General features: G+C 37.4%; 1 protein-coding gene across 1 annotated transcript; it reads left to right on the top strand.

Moving 5' to 3' along the window:
- Window positions 1-27,815, top strand: LOC127873083 (uncharacterized). The gene is made up of 2 exons (XM_052416685.1): window positions 1-433; window positions 23,436-27,815. The coding sequence occupies exon 2, from the start codon at window positions 23,619-23,621 to the stop codon at window positions 24,594-24,596; it is 978 nt and encodes a 325-aa protein (XP_052272645.1). The 5' UTR covers window positions 1-433; window positions 23,436-23,618; the 3' UTR covers window positions 24,597-27,815.

The following is a 27,815-nucleotide window of genomic DNA, read 5'->3' as shown; positions in this document are numbered from 1 at the left end:
ATTGCCGTTTATCTACTGGATCTTAACAAGGTGTGCGAGAGAATTATCGATAACCGAACATACATTTAAATGTCGAGATAAAAGTAAACATGACTTATTTGTTCACTGCGCCTACATGTGGGGTATGTAACAGACGTGAAAAGCAAACTTTCTATTGTCGTCTGCGAGAGAGTGTTCGATAAGTAATATTCAATCAAACTGTAATAACAGACGAGTCGAGGGTCGCGTCGGGTCAGAAACTCAATTGTCGTCTGTGTAATTATCGTTCAGATTATAGTCTCTGGTAAACTTCGTTTTTTTATCCGATTGAACGTCACTTACAAAATAGGAAATCAGAGGGACAAAACGGAGCGATAAATCTAATGGTGTATCAGCTTAAATAAACCAGCAGTTTGTGTAAAATTCTGATGCCTGGAATTTCCCCGAATCCAAGGTAGGTTTATTTTATTTTGGTTTTGGTGATAGTGTACGTGAATGTGCAATGCGTATATAAATGTATAAGTGCTATTTTAATTGTATATATATGTGTGAATGTGTAAAGTGTATATTCGTCAATACGTGCATTCGTACATTTCATAATAGCAGTTATAGGTTTAGTTGAATAGTTATATCGTCCCAGGAATTCTCACGAGGGTCTTCTACGTTAACCCATTTATGCCTAGCGTCTAGAAAAAGGCCTTGGCAAACAGCGTAGACCCACCCAGATGAGACGCCTCATGGTGCGGCGTCTCATCAGGGTCTGCGCCGTTTGCTTAAAGGAATTTCTGTAAGAAATTTTCTAAATATAGAAATAAATATACTAGACATCCATAATTTTGAAAATAAAATTGATCCAATTTAGAAGGATGGGAGAGTCCACTAGGCATATATGGGAAATATTACGTCGTGAACCAATTAGACTGCCTCACATATTTTATGTAAACTAACCACATGAAAAAAGTTGCTAATTATCATATCATTTTGCGTTAAAAACGCTTTTTCTTTTCTCCTTTTTTCCATCTGAGACAAACTTTTGGGAATATTTTTTTCATCAGTTTGCGAACAGGTGCATTGAAAAGTTTGAAATTACCTTTTTTCAACATGTTAAGTTTACCAATCGTTAATATGAACTAATATCGTATTCAGTTAATAAAAACAAACCGATATTTATTTATGATTTAGTTAGAAATCATATTCTAGAACACCATAAATCGTTGACGTAACCGCTAAAAAATAATTAAACACACTACAAGAACATTTCCAAGAAGGGGAGTCATTAGTTAAAACGAATCTTCGATAACATGTGATTTTTTTAACTGCATGTGAAAAAATACAAGGAATACGAATTGCGATACATATCGCATATGTTGGACATATTATACATTTCTTAAACAAAAGCAAACATCATTGAAGTCATTTTGGCTGTTTTGAATAAAAACACAACGTTTTCAGATGTCGATAAGATTTAAAATGACATGTTTCTTCCAAAGATAGGAAGTGCGGCGTTAATTTCCTGTTAAAAAGATTATTGAATTATACTCTATTGGGTTTACGCTATGGTTAATGTATACATATCATCGATAAAAAGATAAAAGGTTATTTACATAATGAAACGCTCTTTAAATACAAAGGGAATTTTAATTATTGAAAAACAACAATATTGCGCCAACGGTCAAAGGTCTATGACGTCACGCCGACATCAATCTTGCGAAGTAATTTCCATAAATCCGCGAAACAAAAAAGCTCTCGAGTAGAAAAGTACCATAAACAATGGGGAGGGTATTGTAAATATAATCTACAGCGCGAACACATTGAATGGGAAAGTAAAAATTCGTCGTGGTGGCTTATGTTCTACGCGCCGATAATTTATCAACCCATGACGATAAAGCTCTGAAAGCCGTCCGCGCTTTGTTCGGTGGCAGGATCGTTGACATATTGCAGTAGAATATGCTCATTGAATACAAGCTTTTAATCCACTCAGTGCCTTTTATGTTGCAGTTTTATGGGGCAGATAAAAGTGCCTTTCATTTCTACATGTTTGAGAATATGGACCTAGTGCCTCTATGACAGTTAAATGTCTTTTGTGTTTTACTGCTGTCTCAGAGACGACTATCACTTTGGCCATACCAATTGTATCGTGTGTTTATCATCCTCAAGACGGTTGGTTTTCGGTTGCAATATAAAATTGTTGCAGGAAACCAATTGCTTTAGCTTTTGTTACACATAGCAGTAACTGTCCTGAATAGATTCTGAAAGCATTATGATATCTTCGTGTGATTAGTTTTCGTCTGCCTGTTAGCAAGTTTTCAAAAATCATGGGGACGCTACACATAGAATATAATTTGTATGGCCTCATTACATTTTACGAAGCGTAATTCCACAGTATGCCCTTCAGCTCGCGGTAGGCCTAATGTTTTCTAGTGTTTCCAGCTTCGTGTTTCTTTCATGCTATCAATCCCTTGATGCAGGTTCGATTCGGGCATGAAAAAAGCAACAGTGACATTTTGTATAACGTTGACATTTGTATTATCCCCATTGAGTGTTCTGTTCAGATGAAAGGATACAGAGTTGTTTGTTCATGTGTTTTTGCAGCATTTATGTGGTGAAGGCTGAAGAATGTAAATGCCTATACTATATTTGATTTTAATGCGTCCAATGCAATGTGGTCCACTTGAGTGATATTTAATGTATTAAAGTAGTATATGTTCACTAGTTTCAATATTCGTCATACAATCAGCAGTGGTCCAACGAATCCACCTTAATTTAAATGAATGTGTGTAACTATTTCAACATTAATTGAGTCGCGTTCTGAAAAATACTGGACATAATGCATGTGCGTAAAGTGTCGTCACAGATTAGCCTGTGCAGTCCGCACAGGCTAATCAGGGACGACACTTTATGCCTTAATTGGATTTTTGCTAGGAAGAGACTTCATTTTAACGAAAAAAATGTCATAAAAGCCGAAAGTGTCGTCCCTGATTAGCCTGTGCGGACTGCACAAGCTAATCTGGAACGACACTTTAAGCACATGCATTATGCTCAGTTTTCTCAGAATACGACTCAATTAATCACGGTTAATTGGTTGAGCGCTTAATGAAGGGGCTTATCAGAAAATGGGTTGCGAGGAGAACTTGAAAATTTCGGCAGTTACATAGGAAAGTGTATATGTCGCTATGTACAGAGGAAAGTGTATATGTCGGTATGTACAGAGGAAAGTGTAAATGTCGGTATGTACAGAGGAACGTGTATATGTCGGTATGTACAGAGGAAAGTGTATATGCCGGTATATATAGAGGAAAGTATATATGTCGGTATGATAGAGGAAAGTTTTTATGTCGTTATGTATAGAGGAAAGTGTATATGTCGGTATGTACATAGAAAAGTGTATATGTCGGTATGTACATAGAAAAGTGTATATGTCAGTATGTTCAGAGGAAAGTGTATATGCAGTATGAACAGAGGAAAGTGTATATGTCGGTATGTACATAGGAAAGTATTAGGTCGGTTTGTACAGAGGAAAGTGTATATGTCGGTATTTATAGAGGAAAGTGTATATGTCGGTATGTACAGAAGGAAGTGTATATGTAGTATGCACAGATGAAAGTGTATATGTCGGTATGTAAAGAGGAAAGTGTATTTGTCGGTATGTACCGAGAAAAGTGTATATGTCGGTATGTACAGAGGAAAGTGTATATGTCGATATGTACAGAGGAAAGAAAGTGTAAATGTAGTATGAACAGAGGATATTGTATATGCAGTATGCACAGAGGAAAGTGTATATGTCGGTATGTACAGAGGAAAGTGTATATGTCGGTATGTACATAGGAAAGTGTATATGTCGGTATGTAAAGAGGAAAGTGTGTCTGTCTATATATACAGAGGAAAGTTTGTCAGTTTTCGTATACAGAGTGTGTGTCTATCTGTATGGAAAGAGTAAATTGTGAAGTCCTAAAAACATCGGCACTGATATAATACGAGTTTGACACATATCTACGGTACGAGGACACATATCTACGGTATGAGCACACATATCTACGGTATGAGGACATATATCTACGGTACGAGGACACATATCTACGATATGAGCACACATATCTACGGTATGAGGATATATATCTACGGTATGAGGACACATATCTACGGTATGAGGACATATATCTACAGTATGAGCACACATATCTACGGTATGAGGACGTATATCTACGGTATGAGCACACATATATACGGTATGATGACATATATCTACGGTATGAGCACACATATCTACGAAATGAGGACATATATCTACGGTATGAGGACACATATCTACGGTATGAGGACATATATCTACGGTATGAGTACACATATCTACGGTATGAGGACATATATCTACGTTATGAGCACACATATCTATGGTATGAGGACATATATCTACGGTATGAGGACACATATCTACGGTATGAGTACACATATCTACGGTATGAGGAAGTTTTACAAGCAATTTAAACAGTATAAGTGACCACGCTTGTTTGAATATAACAAAACACACGAACATGCAAAATGAACTATATACTATCAATGACTTATGTACTTTTTGTTTTGCAATAAGCGGAAAGTTCGCCATAATCCTTTTACGTGGCATTATGGAGATTTGTTTACCTGGTACGTGATTAACCTTTCACGAACGGTAGACATCAGTCCCAATCGATTAACAATACTTTTGTTAATGACATGTACAGTCGCAGACTAGAACCATTCGCCTCGCAAGTATTGGTCAATTTTAAACTGTTAGGTATACTCTTCAATAATGAATTACTCTGAACAATAATCCTTCTACGACAAAGTACGTGCGGTAGTCCCTCCGGGGAAATTCACGTGAACCATTTGTAGTTGCATATAAACAATTAAATATTTATGTCCCATGCGTGACCTATTTGCCCTTCTGCAAGGCAGCTTTGCCATTGTGTACTTTTCCAAAACAGAATCATGGTACATAAGTTTAAACTTGAATAGTGGAGCCGCGTTCTGTGAAAACTGGGCTTTATACATGAGCGTCAAGTGCAGTCCGCACAGGCTAATCAGGGACGACACTTTCCGTTTTTATGGTATTTCTTTTTTCAAGTAAGTCCCTCCTTACCGAAAATCAAGTTTAGGCGGCAAGTGTCGTCCCTGATTAGCCTGTGCGGACTGCACATGCTAATCTGGGACGACACTTTACGCACATGTATTATGACCAGTTTTATCAGAGCACGACTCAGTGACTGATGGGACCGTGAGCACCACTCAGTGACTGATGGGACCGTTACGTCATTGAATGGAGAGGTTGGGTATAGAGTTTGTTGTTGAAACAATCATGATTGTGTTGGTGTGCGATTTCTTTGACAAACCCATTTTTGTAATCATATTTTATAAAATGTTGAATATCGTTTGTTTGTGTGTATGTGTGTGTTCTTTTTTTGGCGTATTAACATATTGTAGTATTGCATTATACTTAAGTGGATTCGTTGATAATCCTTGTATGCATAACCACAACATATTGTAGAGAATAATTAAGTGCAGGTTCGTTGCTTATTCAGAAAAACACATGCACATTTTAATAGAAAGAAATTTGGATACCGTTGATTACTGTACTCGTTTTCTTAGTGTCCGTTATATTTAGGCCTACCACTCATTTAGGATGCATTCTAAACATTATATATGTGTATATGTAATTAGGAGACGATGACAAAATCTTCTACATGAAGAATAATGTAAATAGAGAAAGTTAATAGTAAGTTTTACTCAAAATAAAAGCTATTCTTGAATGTTCCAATTTAAAGAATATTTTTTTATTTTTCTTGGACTTGAGTCTAAGATCTGTTTGTTTTATACGGGCCATGGTGCGTGAACGCTGTTTGATGTTCATTGGTCGCATGTATTTAACGCTGATGCACTTCAACAGCTCCGACATAAAAGCTTTTAGATTACTAGTATATAGACAGCCTGGAGCGTTCTATATGCGAGTGGGAAGTTGTTTGTCGTCGCTACAAATTTTCGTGGTATATATATGTTTGTATCAGATCAAATTTGCTTATAAGGCGCCAGATGAAATTGTTTCTTAAATAAAGTTTAATTTGAATTGCTACGTGTTTAGTTTACGTGATTAATGCCAATAAAGAAAATACATTCAAAAAGTTGTATTCGGTGAGCTTTGTATTGAAAAAGTGCAACTGATTTTAGTGCGTGCTACGTAAGTACTAAATGTCCACATATTTAATGTCCGTAAAGACACGCTGTTTTAACGTATTTTATAATGTGGGTAAACGGGCTTGAACGCACTTAAAAAAGGTAGCTCATTTCAATGCATGGTATGTACATGTAATGACCCTTAAAGGGTCCTTTTCACAGTTTTTGGCATGTTTTGAAATAAGTCATTAAATGCTTTATATTGATAAATGTAAACATTGGATCTTAAAAGCTCCAGTAAAAAATCAAGAATAAAATTTAACAAAAGGGAACAAAAAAGTAGCCGCAGCTGGACTCGAACCAGTGACCCCCGGAGTCCTAGAGTAACCTGGAGTAAAAACGCAATAGCCCGCTCGGCTATTCTGCCAAACATTCTTGATAGAAGTATTTTATGCAATATATGAGCAATCATCGTAGTTTCACAAAATTTAACGACAACAACAGAACTCTCCAAATTATTCAATCGTTTCGCGTTGCAACGCTTTATAATTTTTAGGGTTTTTAAATCGTCAAAAGATGCATATATTGGCTATATTAGAACATGGTAAAAGTTCAATAATACTGTTTCCTCACAAATATCAAAACTAAAACGAAATTTGCCAATCTGAAACAACTTTCTTCAATTTTGTCAATTTACCTAACCGTGAAAAGATCACTTTAAGTCCTAACTATGTTTCAAACAAACAAACAACAACACTGTTGTGCGATTTGCGAGAGACGCATATACAAAACATGAATTTGAATTTGATCTTGCCACGTTGACGCCTTCGCTAGAACTGATTTCTATCGCTATTTATTTCTATAAATAGCAATACACAAAACAAACTCGCAAAACCGGTTTGTTTTCTCATGTCCGTCAGGACAAAAGTACTCCGCTATACGATGTAACGCGGAGTACTATAAGACAATTTAAATGTTCCTATTTGAAAATATGCTCATAATGGGTTTACACTTGGTCGACTCATCACCAAACAGAACAAATGCCTGGGCATTGTTTGACCATAAGTAATAGACTGTCATTAAATATGCAGATACCGGTTATATTGCATTATTATCGTGAAAGAACAGTTGAGTGAGTCAGACAGGACAACTTCCATTTATCCGATAATTACTCTTTGTCAAGCCGTTCGCATTTGGTCATTCGGTTCCAGAGCGGTTCTGCAACTGATTAGTATATCTCGGTGGGCAAAATGGCAACGACGTCTCGTGAATTCGTTTTCAATACTTTGACCAATACATCGATATGTAAATGCAAGTCAAGCGATCATTCAAATAGCTTGAAGGGTTTTTAAAACAGAGTCGACCGTCTGACCTCTTGGCACTAGCATGGATGACACCGCCTGGCTTTCAGTTGACACTATGCGGTATGCAGACGGGTATTGCCATATTCAAAATGTGACGGTCAAACTTAAATGTCAAATATTAAATGTTGCCACAACACAGTTTACCCGAAATGAAACTATAATTTAACAATCGTAAAACAAATTTCCACAACAAACCACTGTGTGAAGACGACGTGTAATGTCAAAGCCAGATTTCCTAACTTAAAATTCGTATTCTCACATATAGATCAAAAGTCAAACATTGCTGTAGCAATATAACTTATTATTTTGCTTTTTTGGAGGAAAATAACTTTAAAATACTTTGACGACACGTTGTCTTTGTTAAAACGTGTTGACCATGCTCATCTTTAGTTTAAGATGTTTTTCCCCAAACTACCTTAGTAAACTGAATGTGTGTATTGAATGTTTATGTAACAGATGCTATAATAAGTTTTACAGCATATTCCTAGAAACGTAATTGGTAATTGCTAGACAACGAATTTATTTTTATTGATAGAATAATGGGCAAGATGTTTACAATACGTCGGGGAATAACACAAATCCAATATCGCTGTAGGGTAATCCAGACATGTCAATGTCAGATTCAAACGTTCGTTTCGTGCTTTTGTTGCATGTCTGTCAAAAGTGCCAATAAAATGTTTCGTTTATGTGTTTATGTAGTGTTTTTCCTAGCTTTTTTATCATATTATGTAATTAAATTTGGCAACAAAACGTCTCTTTAAAACCGGATTGTATTGTCAGTTAAATTACAATTGTTTTGTTTTCGGTAGTAGTAGTAGTAGTAGTAGTAGTAGTAGTAGTAGTAGTAGTAGTAGTGGTGGTAGTGGTAGTGGTAGTAGTAGTAGTAGTAGTAGTAGTAGTAGTAGTAGTAGTAGTAGTAGTAGTAGTAGTAGTAGAAGTAGAAGTAGTAGTAGTAGTAGTAGTAGTAGTAGTAGTAGTAGTAGTAGTAGTAGTAGTATATATAACTCATTTTTCTTACAAATAGTAAATAACATGTTTCAATCACTCATCAACGCTTATCAAGACGTATTATGATAGGAAGAAAACAACAAATCTCAGCGAAGGGTTCCAAACAACACTGCCTTACCCGAGTATCATATCAGTATAGTGTTGTACTTATATGAATTTGTAATATTTTTGGTAGCAAGAAGGATGCATTGTGTATTTACTGTTCAATCCATATCGATTATAACTTTAGTTTTCTGGATATATATGAATTATCCTACTAAGTTTACATAATGGGGTGATTTTGTGTATGTCTAAATATATTGCACGGATGTCCAAAATTGTAGAGTAAAGACCAATACTAGGATAGTAAATGCAATATAGCAAATAGTCACTTCATTTACATGCAACTTTTTTGAATACGTTCCAATTTTGAAATATACGAATGCTTTCGGGCGTGAATTGTGCTGTCAGTTACTTTGTTTCAACTTGTGTTTTTGTCAGCTAATTGGCAGTTGATATTAATGTTATGTCAGCCGACAGAAGACAGTAACTTTCGGATTGTAATGCTTGAAGGGTTACACTTTACATGTTCACATGATTTCATTTTATGTTTTCGCTTAACAAAAAAGTGTTGTGTACACAAAGATCTTACTAACGCACCGCATGGAAAAGCACCTATTATGCTTATTATATCGATCTGAGAACAGTTGGAGCATTCTCACAGAGGCACTTAACTGACACTCTTTAAGCGGTTAAAAATACTCACAACTAGTAATCATAATTTAACCATCGTTATTGTTATCCAGACCATTATCATCATCATCATCCAACTTATCATCATCGTATCATCGTTATTATCAGTAGCATCACCATCTTCCACATAATCATCGTTTGTAACAAAAGTGTGTTTAAGGTTTTACGTGAGCCATACCAAACATGTAACATTCCGATTTGATCACTTACATGTTAATCAATTAAACTGAATTCCGAACGAAGCAAGTGTATACCCTAATCGAAATCAGTAAACCCACGTTTCACAAATTAAAATGCTTGCCAGGAGGTAAATATCGAGTGTAATTAAATTGTAATTCGAAGCTTACAATCCGAGAAAGAGACAATCGCAAGTATAGAATATAGAGTATATAATGCAATGTGTTCATCGATGATCATAATATATCTGCGAGTGTTCATCGATGATCATAATATATCTGCGAATGTTGATAAAAACCGGACTTAATACATGTGTCCGCACAGGCTAATAAGGGACATCACTTTCCGCCTTTACCGAATTTTCGCTCAGAAAATACTTCCTTTAAATACAATTCAGCTGAAAGTGTAGTCCTTGATTAACATGTGCGATAGTATGCACATGCATAATCCAATAATCGCCATTAAGCCCCGTTTTCCCAGAGCGAGGCTCATATAATATGCTATTTCCGTGAATTTCCATTTTGCGAACTTGTACCTTTAACGTATTTCTTCCCAATGCATAGTTGCCGACTTGCTGATTTGAAGATATAAATAAAATGAACTTTTGCCTTATTTTAAAGTAATTGAGCGTCTGTTATTAAAACTAATTATACCTAGATTATATCATGAAATGTAAAAACTCATTTCCACTCAATTTGACACATTACAATTATAGTTCATTATTGGCGATTTTGCGATTGGGATTTGAAAGGACCGAATGGTAGTTTTGCATAATCATTGAAATTAATTTGATTTATTGAGTAATTCGTAATACGCCAACGAAACCACTGCTTATCAACTCAATTAAGATTGAGAATTCGATAAAACGTATTAACGGATAAAGCAAAATTTATAAACCTGTCAAAATGGCTGAATCCAGGAGGTTAATAACAGAATTTCTACAATACATTGAACCCTTATATGACATTAAAATAAGCCTTCGTTAGAGTATGAAATTTCTTTTCAGACAGCTTCAAATAACTGGAACTGTTTAATTGTATATGCGTTACTGTTGAAACTCGCATATGCTTACTCAAATAAATTGGCATCGTCGTTAAACAACGTACTTATAAGATGAATACGATTTGGCAACGTTCATCATATGAAAACACGCCATCTCATTCCGCGGTTTAAACTAAATGATATGTTATTTACTGAGGCATTAGCCGTCTGGTTAGAGCAGTGGTTGGTACACGTATTCATCACCTAGGCGACCCGAGTTCAATCCCCGTTCATGGCGAATATGAGTTTGTTTCGTGATCACCATGCCCATGAGTGGGTTTCCTCCCCCACACCGCCTCAAGGTCACATAACCCCAAACCGGAACTCCTGTTTTTAGGGTTACATGCAGTCAGTTTGATACTTAGCACACATTGTTGAGTGCATGCTGCCTAGGATTTGTAAAATACATTGCAAATGGTTGGTTTTGGTATCAACTTGAAGGTATATTTGTAAGCAATAAGAAAATAAGCCATTTTTGTGCTCTACTTTTTGTGTTGATGGTTCCCGGCTTCGAAAGTAGGTCATACTATTTGAGCCCAAAATGGTTGTCTGCACAGCTGTCAAAACCGGTTTGCCTATTCTAAGGTAAATATTTTGAGTTTGCGCGTATAGAATTTAATGACATGCATTTTTTTCAAAAGTATATGCATTAATCTTTCCAATGATGTATGATGATATAGTGGGTATGCGCTTGATCATGGTAAAAATTGATATCGAACTTCAACTATTTTATATGTAATATAGAAGGAAATTAATTGCGCATGCGTAACCTTTAAGCACATCCGACCAAGTTAGTCGTCTGCCAGAATTTTGACATTTGACCATCAAAAACTCTCTGTATTGCAAAACATAACTGCCAGATGTCATTTTGACCCAAATAAGGGCTGTTTGCAATTGGGCTGTTGCACTTGGGGTCATAAGGGGGGTAAATGCTGGAAAATCACACCGAAACCTGTTCCGGAGACATATTCTAAGACTACTTAAACACCCGGTATTGTTTTTCAGTGCCATTTTGACATTAATTTGCATCAATCTCAATAATGAACCTAATGCATGTCTTTATTTCATCTGTATTTATTATTATTGTTTACTTTTTGAGCCTTTTTCTGTTAAAAATGCCCGCCAATTTTGGACCTACACTTCTATCCGCCTTCGCCTTCAACCCATTCAGGCAGATCTACTCAGAATAACACTACTTTGCCTTATTTTACCTGTTTGGATATCTCGCTGAGTTCAAGTAATATCAAGTATTCAGCTGAAAACACAAAAATGATAATAATATTATGCTTTCTTTCCTGGAAGAATGTTGTTGCGATAGACCCTGCATGAAAAACACCAGGGAATCTGTATTTAAGTGACCTTAATATTATGCGTAAACCTAAGTGTGCATTTGTAGGCGGTGTCGAAATGGGTCTATAGCTCTGCCTGAACTGTCGTCCAATTGGTTTACAAGTCCGGCTGAAGTGACAGGCCATCAAAAACTGTACAGTGTGACTGATTCGGAGACGGCCCTCAACACTCGCCCAGTCGTGTCGAGAGGATCGGTGTCTTTGCAGGTTAGTACGCCGTTATTTTCAATTAAATCTATTGTAAAATTATTTCTTTGATATCCTGGCACACTTTTGTCACCAAAATTAGGAAATTTGTGTGTTTTACATTGACTGCAGCTCTGAAACCAAACTTTGTGGCGATAACTTTGCCGGTGTGCCCGACAATGTGATGCCGGCGTGGTGAATTAACCATTTGCAGCAAATAAAGCGAGAAAGACTATTGAAAGCTTACTCTAATTGTATCTAACTTACATTAGTTGGCACCGTAATGGGCAAATGCGCACAAAAAACCTTTTTTGTTTTCTCAGATTACACGGAATTGAGCACCCGGGCCAGACTGACACTTTCCGGAGCCTGCCCTAGACGGAACTCGAGCCGAGGAATCATAGGTCCAGGTGTGACAAAAGACTTAAAGCTCATGTCTGACGATGACTTTTTTTAGTCAGGAAGCCAAGTGTGTTGTTTTTCCATGCAAGCGAGCCCTTTTGTTGGGTCAAATGACATCAGCATTGCTGCTTCTACATGGATTTTACCTAAAATGTGCAAAAAAAATATAAAAAGTTTGTTCGAATCCAGTTCAAAACCTGCTTTGATGCACAAATATTGCCATTGATGATTTTTTTCACTTATTAAGCCATATGTAAGATAAGCTTTGCCTATTAGAATCGAAAGACATGCCTTGTATGGAGTCTAAGTGCTGCATGTATGATGTAACCGAGTTTGGCTTTTCTACCTTAATTCTTGACGCGAAACGCTGTTACGCATGGCGCTTTCAACGGCAACTTTTATGAATTAATCTGTGTGTCATTGTACCGGAACTTTGTGATCTTTCTCAAAACAGATTATACCTGTGGGAAAAGTGCCTTTAATTTAAATTTGAAGGGGTTGGGTTCTCTTAAAGGTCACATAACCCCAAACCGGAACTCCTGTTTTTAGGGTTACATGCAGTCAGTTTGATACTTAGCACACATTGTTGAGTGCATGCTGCCTAGGATTTGTAAAATACATTGCAAATGGTTGGTTTTGGTATCAACTTGAAGGTATATTTGTAAGCAATAAGAAAATAAGCCATTTTTGTGCTCTACTTTTTGTGTTGATGGTTCCCGGCTTCGAAAGTAGGTCATACTATTTGAGCCCAAAATGGTTGTCTGCACAGCTGTCAAAACCGGTTTGCCTATTCTAAGGTAAATATTTTGAGTTTGCGCGTATAGAATTTAATGACATGCATTTTTTTCAAAAGTATATGCATTAATCTTTCCAATGATGTATGATGATATAGTGGGTATGCGCTTGATCATGGTAAAAATTGATATCGAACTTCAACTATTTTATATGTAATATAGAAGGAAATTAATTGCGCATGCGTAACCTCAAACAGCACAATACCACGCTGGCATTGAGTATCTTTCAGTGAAAACTAAATAGCTGGATATTACAGCTATAATTCAAAATGCGTCCCATCCTTCGTGAGTCTCGTAAACGTTAGGTAGGGGTGCTGGGACACACTCTGTGTCCTCGCATAATGCAACTTCAGGCGCGGAAGGACATAATACATTTTAAAAAACATATGGGCTCAATGGGTCATTGTCGACCTGAAATGGCCCTCAAGTCACCCGGGGGTGACTAGAAGCCGATTCTTGTCTCCCTAGGATGACTTCAAGCCGACGCTAGTCACCTCCGGGTGACATGAAGCCGATTGTAGTCACTCGTGGTGACATGAAGCCGATTCTTGTCACCCGGGGGTGACATGAAGCCGATTCTAGTCACCCTCGAAATCAGCATAAAGTCACCCCTGGCAACAATTTTACTTTTCAACAAAAAATACATGATTTGGCCGTTCATATGCGGGGGAATTTGTGTAAAAATACTCCACAAACGAAAGTAGAGCTAAATCTCTAAATAAACTAAATTTAATAATTGCAAGAGTCAGCCACAATAACCTATATTATATATCTGGATGGGGTGCCCTTTGATAAAAAATAATAAACGGGTGACTAGATGCCGATTCTTGTCACCCAGGGGTGACTAAAAGCCGATTAACATGTAAGTGACTAGCATCGGCTTGAAGTCACCACAGGGTGACATGAATCGGCTTCTAGTCACCCCCGGGTGACGTTAGGGCTACTTCAGGTCGACAATGACCCAATGAGCATAAGTGAGTCTTTCGAAATAATACTTAGCAAAAAATAGGAAATGTAATCAACGTGTGGCGGATAATTCTTGTTAAACCTTTAAACCCCGCATCGATAATTAAAGGCTCTTTAAAGGTGAAGATCCGTAATTATTTACCAATTTTTAAATATTTTTTCCGTATTTTATATATAAAGGTTATCAAAAAAACAATATGTATATGCTATTGGGCATTTCCATAAAATATGAGCAATACAACTTGTTTTGAGCTCAAAATACAGTGTCCTCCAAGTCAATCGTGTTTACAAACAATCAGTTTATTTACATCGCTGTTTACTCGGGAAAGTGAAAGTGACTCAGGTCACCAAAAATATATCGTTGATTTTTAATGTTTTCCGGTATCACTCACAAAGTATGTCTCTTCTAATAATGGTCAAAACTTTTGTAGTGATCTAATTTGTTACTTTTTGCTAGTAAAAAGTTGTTTTAACTAGAATTAAAAGTGAATGTTCTTTTGGCTATTTTTAGCATACGTCACCGCTTTGGGGCTACATATCACGTTAGTTGCAAAGTTGTAAACATTTCTTCCAATTATGAAACGGGTATGTCTTCAATACTTCTTGACAACGTTGCACCTCTGCTGTGTTATTAGCATTTTTTATGCAAGAGTAACTGAAATCCGGTAAAAATTATGCAAGTTTATATGCATAAGAATTGGATTTGTCACCTTTATAGGGCCTTTAATACGTTAACGTCTTCAGCTGTATGGTTAATTTGATCTCTTACATTACATGTTAGTAACCGTACAGTCGGTCTTGTATTGGTTCTTTTGAACTATTTTATCGATTACGTTACCGATTGTAAGTGGTGACGTCACGTAATTACCCTTGGCGTCTCCACTTTCATGAATGGAACACAGACTCCGGTCTTGGTTTCACTTTCCAATCAAACGAAGCACGAACTTGCCAAACAATCACGTTTTATTGAGTAGTTAATCGTGTAGCGCGTTGTTTACAATAATGTGTGCAATACAATACGAATGGTGATTTAAATTTTGGATCAATTCATGGGAGGTAATATGTTTCATTCGATTCTTAACGGTCTAACTAAATACAATAGATAATATTGTCATTTAAAACGAAAAGTTTTTTAATTTGAATAATAAATTCATGATAACATTCCTTTAACCAGTGTTGGACGAATAAAACGGTTCACCAAAATCATCCGCAACATCGCGTAATCAATAAAATAAAACGTCACTTCGGTGTTACCTTGTCGAGATTTTCTGACCGCTAGGTCACGTGATAAAGTGGGCGGAGCGATTCCGGATGACATGTTATTTATTCGCACGTTATTTATTTTATTATATATTAATTTTCTGTGACATTTATCCCATTGATAAGCTAGTTCTGTTCATATATTATGTCAATCCGTTCATTTTATACAACACATTTATTTACAAGCGTATTTCCGTTTCCAAAACACCAACATTTTTTTCAACTTACTTCGACTTTTAAAGGTATTATTTGGGGGGGGATGGGGGGGGGTTGCAAACCAATCGGTAAGTTCTTTGGAAAAAAAATCGTTTGATAAATTTGATGGTTAACTTGACTTTTATGAAAGCCACTTAGACAAACATTTCATCGCAGTCGGACATGGCATTGTCATTCATAAAACGAAACCAATAACACGAAATCTCACTTTAAACATTATAAAAAAATCAATTATTGTTCATGGAAGGATCTAGTAAATTGTATACTTAAGAATCTTGCATTTATCTCGAAATGTTGTGATACACTCCATATGCAATTTAATGAGTGCTAATTATAATAATTTTCCGAGCTTCTTTTGGATATACATCTATATACCAATTTGATTAAAATGTAAAAAAAAGTGTAAAATATTTTGGGAACTATATCGCTGGTGATCTCGACCACTCACTGTCCATACAAGCGACGAATTACATCTGATTTTGCGAGGAATAGAACAAATATTATTTGTGGAACATATGGTTCTGTAGACCTATTTGAGCATCAAAATAATTCACTTACTATCAAATGTACGTCGAATAGAGCCGCTTGTGCATATTTTCGTGCCTGTTTATTGAATTGTATTTAGATGTTCGAACCATAACCAATCTCACTATTTTAAATCGGATATTTTATTTTTATTATAGAAAGTAAAATAATTATTGGACTGAACTTTAAAATAGTGTAAACAGAATCAATGTTCAACATGTATACAACATTATTTCACAGATTAAAACTACTTAATGCTTTCTTCAATATTGAACCGACGAATACTAGACATATAAGTAATCTACACTAATCCGTCAATCGTATTTGAAATAACTCACATCCATTTTATGGTCTAAAAAGAAAAGTTTATTTTGTGTACCGATAATTTTATATAGCATGGTAAAGCAGTTGAGAAATTCGCGATCGAATGTCAACTGCATGTTAAAGTTCGCGTGGGAAAAAAGGTTTAAATTTGTTTGAAACTTGATATTTTTTTATTTGATAGCGGATAGAAGTTTCGTTGATTGGATCTTGGTACGATCAGGATATAACACGGTATTGATACTTAATTTATGTTTTATTATGTTTCTATATGTGCCCGTGCAAATCGCATTATAAACAATTGACATGCCCATGAAAGGTTAACTACTTTAGTAAATTGAGTTGCGTTCTGAGAAAACTGGGTATAATGCATGTACGTAAAGTGTCGTCCCAGATTAATCAGGGACGACACTTTCCGCTTTTATGATATTTTATGTTTAAAGATAGTCTCTTCTTAGCAAAAATCTAGTTTTTAGTTTTATCCGCACAGGCTAATCAGGGACGACACTTTGCCCGCATGCATTATGCACAGTTTTCCCAGAACGCGATACAATTAGACGAGAGGACGATGATGATCCTTGAACGTTCGCCTGAACAACTGTAGCGTAGAGGTATACTACTTGACACCCCTGGTTAGGTGCAACATTGGACTAAGGGGCAAATACTGAACAAACTTGGTCAAGAATCACTATACAGTGTCACCTACCAATATTTAAACATCCGGGCATAGTCATTTTAGAAAAGATTCACGTTTTGAACCAACTTTGTAGAGGATCATGGTGTGATGTTACATATTAAATATCAACGCTCATTGAGTTTTCGTTGAATAGAAGATAAACACAATTATTTAGCTCAATAATCATATTATAAATGTGACCCATGGCTGTGGTCAATTTTTGCCCCAAGGGCAGGGTTGGAATCAAATTTGTATTGGGGGGGGGACCTCTATATTATGGATCATTCCAATTAAGAAAGCAATGGGCTTTCAGTTTTCAAACAAGAAGATTAAAAAAGAAAGATTTTTCATATATAAGGCGATATAAAATTGTTTACCCGACAACCCGAAGGGCTTTATATGAAAAAAATGGGAGAAGATCGCTATATTGTGCTACATATTGAATTCGAAGCCATGGGCTATGTCGTTTTAGACGGTTTGCCCTTTATTATACCATTTATGCCTACCGTCTAGAAAAAAGGCCTTGGCAAACAGCGTAGACCAAGATGTGACGCCGCATCATCAGGGTCTGCGCTGTTTGCTTAAAGGTATTTCTGTAAGAAATATTCTACATATAGAAATAAATTTACTAGACATCTCTAATTATGGAAATAAATTAATCCAATTTAGAAGGATGGGAGAGTCCACTAGGCATAAATAGGTTAAGACGGTTTGCCCTTTATTAGAAAATGGTTACCCTCGAGTCCTGGCCACGTTTGACATCAAAGAAATAATTAGAACGAAATTTTTAGAGGACATTTTGAGAATTCCTCATACAAATATGAAAAACGTGTGGTGTGCGGTTTCAGACAAGAAGATTGTGATGGTTTTCCTTATATACTTCTATGTAAAACTAGTGACCCCCGGGGCTGGTAAAGTTTTGACCATAGAGACATAATTTGAATGGACTTTGTAGAGTATCTCTATATGATATTACATACCAAATATGAAGTCTTGGGCTTTTCGATTTTAGAGAAGATGATTTCATAGGGGTTTCCCTTTATAAGTCAATTTAAAACTTTTGACTCCCGGGGTGCGGTCAGTTTTTTTATAAAGTGGCATACTTTTAACAAACTTTGTAGAGGACTCATAGATGATGCACACTACATAATATGAACACAGCTTGCTTTACGTTTTCAGACAAGAACATTTTTAAGTAGACAAGTATTTGTCTATGTTAGTTTGGTGACTTCGCGTGTGACTTCGCGTAGAGGCCGGCTGTGACCTTGACCTTACGGTTTCATTTAACCCATTTATGCCTAGCGTCTTGAAAAAAGGCCTTGGCAAACAGCGAAGACCCAGATGAGACGCCGCATGATGCGGTGTCTTATCTGGGTCTACGCTGTTTGCTTAAAGGAATTTCTGTAAGAAATATTCTAAATATATAAATAAATATAATAGACATCCTTAATTTTGGAAATAAATTTATCCATTTTAAAAGGATGGGACAGTCCACTAGGCATAAATGGGATAAAGAAATTGTGTAGAGGACCACAAAATGATGCTTCATGATTAATATTAAACCTTTCGCCTTGCGGTTTCAGAGGAGAATTATATATGTTAATGGGGTTTGCAAAATGTAACAATCATTTTTATGATCAAGTTGCTACTTTATCGTCATTTATATAACTCGTAACAAAGTAACAAAGTGGTGAAGTATTATTCCCAGTTTAACCCATTTATGCCTAACGTCTAGAAAAAAAGGCCTTGGCAAACAGCGTAGACCCGGATGAGACGCCGCATAATGCGGCGTCTCATCAGGGTCTGAGCTGTTTGCTTAAAGGAATTTCTGTAAGAAATATTCTAAATATAGAAATAAATATAATAGGCATACCTAATTTTGGAAATAAATTAATCCAATTTAGAAGGATGTGAGAGTCCACTAGGCATAAATGGGTTAAATTGTGTAAAAATGACGCACACGTGTGTTTTTGCTGCGCATATTGCAATAAGTGTTTATGACGTCATAGTAAATATGATATTTCTTATCTTTGTTAGATTGTATTATTCATCAATTTTATTTTAACTTTACTTAGCTTATACATGGAATCTAAAAGGTTATAAATTTTCTTTAAGGGCTTTGCGTAGACGTTCATGTTTACTTTCATACTTGCTTGATGTTTGTGAATCGCGCAGCTGTACATTTTGCACTTAAACTTTGATATATGGTTTTGTTGTCATGTTTAAATAGTTGTGTTATTTTTTCTACTTGATTCCGTGTTTTAAAAATGGAATTATGTAAACAATGTTTTATAAATAGAAACGAACTTTAGATCCATCGTATATTCCGTTTTAAACTATAATTGCATATATCATTGTTTAAATGTAGGTGTAAATATATATATTGCGAAAGGCCTGTATAAAGGCATATACTGACTCCCGGCTCGTTACATTTGCGAGTGTAAGTAAGTACATATGAGCCTCGCATTGGGAAAATGGGGCTTATTGCATCTGGAAAAACGGGGCTTATTGCATCTAGAAAAAGGGGGCTCATTGCATCTGGAAAACGGGGCTTATTGCATCTATAAAAAGGGGGCTCATTGCATCTGGAAAAACGGGGCTTATTGCATCTAGAAAAACGGGGCTTATTGCATCTGGAAAACGGGGCTTATTGCATCTAGAAAAACGGGGCTTATTGCATCTGGAAAACGGGGCTTATTGCATCTGAAAAACTGGGCTTATTGCATCTGGAAAAACGGGGCTTATTGCATCTGGAAAACTGGGCTTATTGCATCTGAAAAACTGGGCTTATTGCATCTGGAAAAACGGGGCTTATTGCATCTGGAAAACTGGGCTTATTGCATCTGCGTAGTGTCTTCCCAGATAACACAGAGACGACACTTTCCGATGGAATGTCTTTTTCGTTTAAAGGAAATCTCTTAGCGAGACCACAATTTTGGCGGAAAGTGTCGTCCCAGATTAGACTGTGCGGACTTCACAGGCTAGTTTAGGACGCTAATTTACTCTCATGCATTAAACCCCGTTTTCCCAGAGCGAGGCTCATGTGTATTTTTTTTTATTTAATTGATATGTGTATGAATAAGTACAATGTACAAGTTTCTTGTCTTCTAAGATTGTAAGTCCGTTCCTGTATGTAAGCCCTGTGTCGGTAGCACGAGGTGTTTAAATGGCCTGTAGCCGCCCGACAGCGGAGGTTACAAATGAGCATTTCTTAAAATATCTTCAATACAATTCGTTAACATTTGATTATTGACTCGAGGTTGTCATATGGTTTAAATGAAAACTGGCGTCGGACAAGTCGTGAATATTCGCATAACACGTATAACAAAGTACTAAGCATACTAGTAGAAGTATGTGATTTAAGAGAATACGATGTTCCTTTACTCAACATCAGTCATAGTCATACTAATTTACATTGACAGTTTGTAATCTGATTATAGTAATACTTTACAATAATACGGTAATACGAATGAATCTTTTAGTTAAAGATCCTTCTCCAATAATACTGGTTTGAAAATAAACTAGAAATGGCGCGGTAGAGGCCGACGCGTATCCCCACGCCGCATGTTTGACCCAGGGGCGCCCCAGGGTTGGTAATGGGACCATGCATAGTTGAGATTGACCGTATTGTCCTAAGAGAAGTTCAGTATCAATTAGAAGTGAATCGGTATAGAAATGAAGAAATTATAGTAAAAGGCAATTTTTGGTGGGCGTGGCCTATGTGGGCGGGGCGCCCAAGGGTTGGTAATGGGGCCATACATAGTTGAGATTGACCGTATTGTCATAAGAGAGGTTCAGTATCAATTTGAAGTAAATGAGTGTAGAAATGAAGAAGTTATAGTAAAAGGCAATTTTGGGTGGACGTGACCTATGTGGGCGGGGCGCCCCAGGGTTGGTAATGGGGCAAAGCATAGTTGAGATTGACTGTATTGTCATAAGAGAGGTTCAGTATCAATGTGAAGTGAATCCGTGTAGAAATGAAGAAATTATAGTAAAAGGCAATTTTGGGCGGGCGTGGCCTATGTGGGCGGGGCGCCCCAGTGTTGGTAATGAGGCCATGCATAGTTGAGATCAACCGTATTGTCATAAGAGAGGTTCAGTATCAATTTGAAGTGAATCGGTGTAGAAGTGAAGAAATCATAGTAAAAGGCAATTTTAGGTGGGCGTGGCCTATGTGGGTGGGGCGCCACAGGGGTGGTAATGGGCCATGCATAGCGGAGATTGACCATATTGTCATATGAGAGGTTCAGTATCAATTTGAAGTGAATCGGCGTAGAAATGAAGAAATTATAGTAAAAGGCAATTTTAGGTGGGCGTGGCCTATGTGGGTGGGGCGCCCCAGGGGTGGTAATGGGGCCATGCATAGCTGAGATTGACCATATTGTCATAAGAGAGGTTCAGTATCAATTTGAAGTGAGTCCGTGTAGAAATGAAGAAATTATAGTAAAAGGCATTTTTGGGCGGGCGTGGGCTATGTGGGCGGGGCGCCCCAGGGTTGGTAATGGGGCCATGCATAGTTGAGATTGACCGTATTGTCATAAGAGAGGTTCAGTATCAATTTGAAGTGAATCGGTGTAGAAATGAAGAAATTATAGTAAAAGGCAATTTTAGGTGGGCGTGGCCTATGTAGGTGGGGCGCCACAGGGGTGGTAATGGGTCATGCATAGCTGAGATTGACCATATTGTCATATGAGAGGTTCAGTATCAATTTGAAGACAATCGGTGTAGAAATGAAGAAATTATAGTAAAATAACCTTAAAAAATGAGTAAAAATTAATGACCCGGCCCCACCCAACCCCCATAACTTTTGACCCAGGGGTCAGATCAAAATTCCAAATAGTGCAGGGTCGCTCATATGCTCATAGCTACCATGTGTGTAAGTTTCAAGGTTCTAGTGCTAATAGTGTAGGAGGAGATAGTGGCCAGGACGGACGGACGGACGGACGGACGGACGGACGGACGGACAGACAGACAGACAGACAGACAGACAGACAGACAGACAGACAGACAGACAGACAGACAGACAGACAGACAGACAGACAGACAGACAGACAGACAGACAGACAGACAGACAGACAGACAGACAGACAGACAGACAGACAGACAGACAGACAGACAGACAGACAGACAGACAGACAGACAGACAGACAGACAGACAGACGGCGGAGATAACCACAATATCCCCACGCTTTTCAAAAAGCGGAGGGATAATTATGAATATTAATCTAACATAATATAGTTATTATATATAAAATTCCAAATCCATTGTTGTAAACGCTCTATATGACCATGTTGTGTTGCAACCAATGTCAGCACTCACAAAACTTCATAATGTTCCTACTTGTGCGGTCAGGATAGTTCGAACTTTTCGGCTGCTTTCTAATTTTAATTATTTAGTAATACATGTATAAATTATGCACTTTTATCCTGAAAGCTAGATAACATGGATTACAAGGTGGATTGTACGTCATAGTAATTGCTAGATTCGCCATATAGATATTCGTTCACTCGAGAAAACGTTTGATCGTATTACCCATGCATTTATATAACCTAGGCACGGTTGTGAATAATTCATACGTAATACGTCTTACCTGACATATATAGTCAATAAGCAATTAAAGAACAAAGGCAACGTGAAAGCGCTCTCCTGGCTCGGTTGACTGGGTGCGCTTATCAGATCCAAAGCTTTCGCGAAAGTAGGTCACAGATCTAAATCTAATGGTATCCAAAGTACTAAGGCATCAAAATGTGGGCACGTGTCGGGGACACATGTGATTATATTTTTAAGAATCGATGAAAAGTTAAGTATTCATGAGATATTTATATATGCGTGCACTTAAAACCAGGAAATGCCGTATGTCTGGTTCCCCGCTTTTGCCGGTATAAACAAACATATAACACATGACACTACCTTCACTTATATTTTAACTTCTAGAATCATAGCCCTAATGGCGATGCATTCATCGTACAATGTGTTCTAATGACTTGAGAAGAAAATTGGTTTCCGCGCGTGTAACCGTTAAGTTGAACAAGAGTTCACAGTTCGTTCGTTTATTTCCAGATGGTTGATAAAGAAACTAGTTCCAACTCCCAGTTATATGCGACCCTCCGGGGCGCTTGGATTTTTATTTATGTACTTTACTTTACTTTATGTACTTTTATGTATTTCGATACTTTTATTCTTAGATATATTGATCAAAAATATTCTTTAGCGATAACTTAAGATTTTACAAGAATTTAGTCAAAACATGTGAAATAATAAAACATTAAAGTGCATCTCCATTACTATTTTCAGTTGAATAAGCCCCATGCTACATCACCAACTTCTTATCCAAACCAGGACATCGTTAGCAATCGGATTTTCGTCGGTCTGCGAATTGATCTATACCAGTGCACTTGTTGAAACCTAGGGCGTTCGCGGCAACAGGTTGTTCATAAATTGTGATTCGTTGGAGATGTCCACGGGTCTTTGCACGCAATGCTGCCTGGACTGATAAGCCCGGAAATCGTGTCGCTTCCTTCTGTCCGAACTATGGAGGAGTCCCTATTCCCACCAATAGCGCGGAAAAGCGCAATCTCAGTCGCAAGCGAGAACGACCCTAACGACTATTGCAACCCTCCATCGCAGAGAGACCGGAAGTCGCTGACAACACGGGGGAGCGTTCCGGGATCCTTCTCGGCTAGCCCAATGAAATTCCCGGCGATAGATCGCGCCAATTCCACTAGCATCGCGAGCCTGCCCGGGTCCCGGGCAAATAGGCACCGGACCAGCAATCGGGAGCTCCGTGCAAACTACTGCAGATCGCCGAGCTGCCCTTCCAATCTTGGTTTAACCCGAACGGACAATAGAGTAGAGTTTAAAAAGTTCAATAGGAATCTGTCCCACACGGACGCCGAAAGCTCGGACGTGGGATCAACAGATGTCGAGAACACTACATCAAAACTTCCAAGTATTTTCACGAATGACAATGCGGGTTCGCCGGAAATTAATAACGTTACTACCCGACGAGAGAGGAATAAAACGGATAAGCTGAATTCACTATCGCTGCGTCGAAGTGATTCTTTTTTCAATGCATTTCCTCAAAATAACATAGACAATCGCCGACAGTTTTCAAACAGAGACACCGAGCAAAGGCAAGGTCAGACCGCCGCTCTCCTCTTACCATTACGACCTAACGCTCAAACAAACAAAAAGAAAAAGAAGCGAAGGGCGAGGAAGTTATCCGACTCCGACGTCGACGCTATGGATACCACACCGCGGAACGGCGCGGTGGACAACACAACCAAGCCGGCCGACGGCGGCGATTCCGACCTCGCGCTCAACATAATATCTCGCGAGAGCGAACGGTACGACGAGGATCTAGAGACGACGCCGCGCGCTATCGAAATCAGCTCCTCTCGGAAGGTGAAGCAATGGATGAGCAATAACCAAAAGGAAGGTCACATAAAGGTCTGACACATAAAGCCGGTCAGCGAATCATACATGCAAGCCGGCTTTCGACTAGTCATGCATGGAACACCGGCTCCCTTTCCGATGCGACGTTTTGTTTCTCATGTCGTTATCGTTTCTGGTTTGATTCCCAGTTCAAAAAGTACCAATATGACTACAGTATTACGTTTAACAAAATTTCCTGCGCGTCTTCTGACATCAGCTTGGAGATTTCAAGGGGAGGATCGCTTTTCTTCTCCAATTCTATGTTCGCGTGAATATATTTCTGTGTATAGTGAATATATTGCGAGTATTCTCACATTTGACTTAGCCTACAACGTAAAGGCTAAAATGTATGCATAATGCAATATCGAGCAGGTTTGGTGCTATTATAGACTGAATGCACAAAACAAGCACCCGTTACGAGTGTTTGAAATCCGGATTATGTTGTGTTAAACACCAGAGTGGATGAGGTGGTTATTTGACGCTTCAGTCTTCACTGATGTCGTCAACTTGTTAAGCACGTTTTCACGTGAATCCTCGAATTGCAGAATTGGTTTAAACATGTCGGACATACAATGTTTTCGTTATGAACATAAAAACGCCACATAGCCGTCATTGATACCCTTAATCTGTTTGTATATAATCACTTTATGCTCATTCTTTTGCAGAGGTGAACGTGTTAAGCTTGCCTATTCACCAGTCTCAGAGCTCTCAGAGCTTATTAAATGTTTTTTCAATGAGATTTTCCTTTCGCGGCTTTATTTCCTGATCCGTGTTACCTGTATGTTAATACGATTGATTGAAATTCAGCCAATTTGCACAGTTACCAACTAAATGGGGTTAGTGGGTTAATTTAGGTTAATTATAATCCTAAATAAAAGCTTTCTTGGACGACATCAAATATATTCACGTAACACTGACTGCAAAAACTCTCTAATAGATCGTTTTATGTAAGGTCTTCTATTTTTTCGTGTTATCCTGCTAAGTATGGGGACGATTCACACGTTCATCACTAATCTCTGCAAATTATAGTACCTTTTTTTTAACTGTAACACATATTTCGCATATTGTGTTTGCTTAATTTAAGTCGTAGATCGGGAATGTCCTGTTCATGCCATATAGGTGTTTAACGATATTATTTCCAAATGAATACGAAACAAAGGGGGGTTACTATGCTATAACACGTAAATCAAGCATATGCGTTTGGATAGTCGGACTCTACCATAATTGTTGGAATGATATGAGTCGCGTTCTGAGAAAAATGGGCATAATGCATGTGCGTAAAGTGTTATCCCAGATTAGCCTGTGCAGTCCGCACAGGCTAATCAGGGACGACACTTTCCGCTATAAACTAGATTTTCGGCTAAAAGGGACTTCATTTAAACGAAAAATACCATTAAAGCGCAAAGTGTCGTCAATGATTAGCCTGTGCGGACTGCAAAGGCTAATCTGGGACGACACTTTACGCACGTGCATTAAGCCCAGTTTTCTCAGAACGCGACTCATATGTTTCCAATCGTTTCAAAGTCAATTATTAAAGCCTCGTTCGGGTAAAACTGGGCTTGACGCATGTGCGTTCAATGCCGTCCTAGATTAGCCGACTGCTCAGGCTAATAAGGGGCGAAACTGTCCGCTTTTATGGTACTTTTAGTTAAAATGGAGTTTTTTTATGAACGAAAATCCAGCTGGAGCGGAAAGTATCGTCCGCTGTCAGTCCGAGCGGACTGAATAGGCTAATCTAGGACGAACCTTAACGAACAAGCAATAAGTTTTCCCAGAACAAGGCTCATAGATTTTTACTCCTATAAAGTCACGTTTTGCTATATTTGAATTGAATTTCGTACACATTTGATTATTTATTTTTATTTATGTTGAATCATCTGGAATATATATTGTAACATATTAACATTATGTACATTTAAACATATAACTACCACATATATGATTAATTAAAAAAAAAAGTCTTTTGCACAAAACCCATGCTCTGTAAAACCTACATTTCTGTGTTTTTCCACAAGAAAAAGTCCGTGTGTACGTCTTTATCAAATTAAAATCGCAAACTTATATCTCGAGTAGGACTCGTTTAGGACTGATTGAAAACGAAATAATTGGAGCGATATAATATTTATCAATAAAACAATATGATTTAGTATTTTTATATGTTTTCACAATTTAATAAATTGAGTATCATACCTTAGATTATGAATTGAACTAATAAGAAATGAATTTTTTAGATATTTATTTTTTACCATATAAAAGGTCGATTCTATTCGACAAACGTACTTGCCGTCGTTGTGAAGCTTTTGTGATTTTACGAGTACATGCTGCATACATTTTTAACCCATTTATGCCTAGTGGACTCTCCCATCCTCCTAAATTGGATCAATTTATTTCCAAAATTAGGGATGTCTAGTATATTTATTTCTATATTTAGAATATTTCATACAGAAATTCCTTTAAGCAAATAGCGCAGACCCTGATGAGACGCCGCATCATGCGGCGTCTTATCTGGGTCTACGCTGTTTGCCAAGGCCTTTTTTCTAGACGCTAGGCATATATGGGTAAATGCAATATTTCTGGTTCAGTGCTGCTTTTCTATGCCTATTTCATGCTCAATGCCCAAATCTTGTGTAATGTTTGTTTGTTATGCCCATTAATGTTCATATGTTTTATAACCTACGAAAGAAGGCTTCGCAAATAATCTTAATCACCTTCTTAATATTTAAACTGAAAAGTAGACTTCGTGGTATTGTGTTCGTGCACTTCGTTAGAATGTTATAAAATTGACTATCTTATAGATATACAACAAAAATAACAAGAATAATTGTGTAGTACAGAATTTTGATAACGTGGACATTTTAGTTGCTCTAAAATTCATACAAGCTTCAGCAAATTACAAGAACAAATAACATTTTAACAAGCCTAAAGTGTGCCAGGTACAAAAAGGCAATGGGTGCATTTGTGTACAACTCTTATAATTTAGCATACTCATTTGTGCGCGGCCGTAAACTAAAACGTGTACTTGAGTCTCACTTTGGGAAAACGGGGTTTAATGCATGTGCGTTTTCCCAATGCAAGGCTCGTTTGTTTGCTTGACTTCCTCTTAAGACAATATCGTTTCTGTTACATATATTATTTATGCATGTCTTGAGCTGTATTTAACTTGTTACAAGAGAATTTACTCTGCAATATTTCATTTCAGACATTGTTATAAGATTAAAACAAAATATTTATTTATCGCTA

The sequence above is a fragment of the Dreissena polymorpha genome, chromosome 3 (genome assembly GCF_020536995.1).
Source record: "Dreissena polymorpha isolate Duluth1 chromosome 3, UMN_Dpol_1.0, whole genome shotgun sequence".
Classification (NCBI taxonomy): Eukaryota; Metazoa; Mollusca; class Bivalvia; order Myida; family Dreissenidae; genus Dreissena; species Dreissena polymorpha.
This window is presented reverse-complemented; position numbering and strand designations above follow the sequence as displayed.

Excerpts from the sequence above, each read along its gene's own strand:
- LOC127873083 (XM_052416685.1), top strand. The coding sequence starts at position 23,619 with ATGCTGCCTGGACTGATAAGCCCGGAAATCGTGTCGCTTCCTTCTGTC.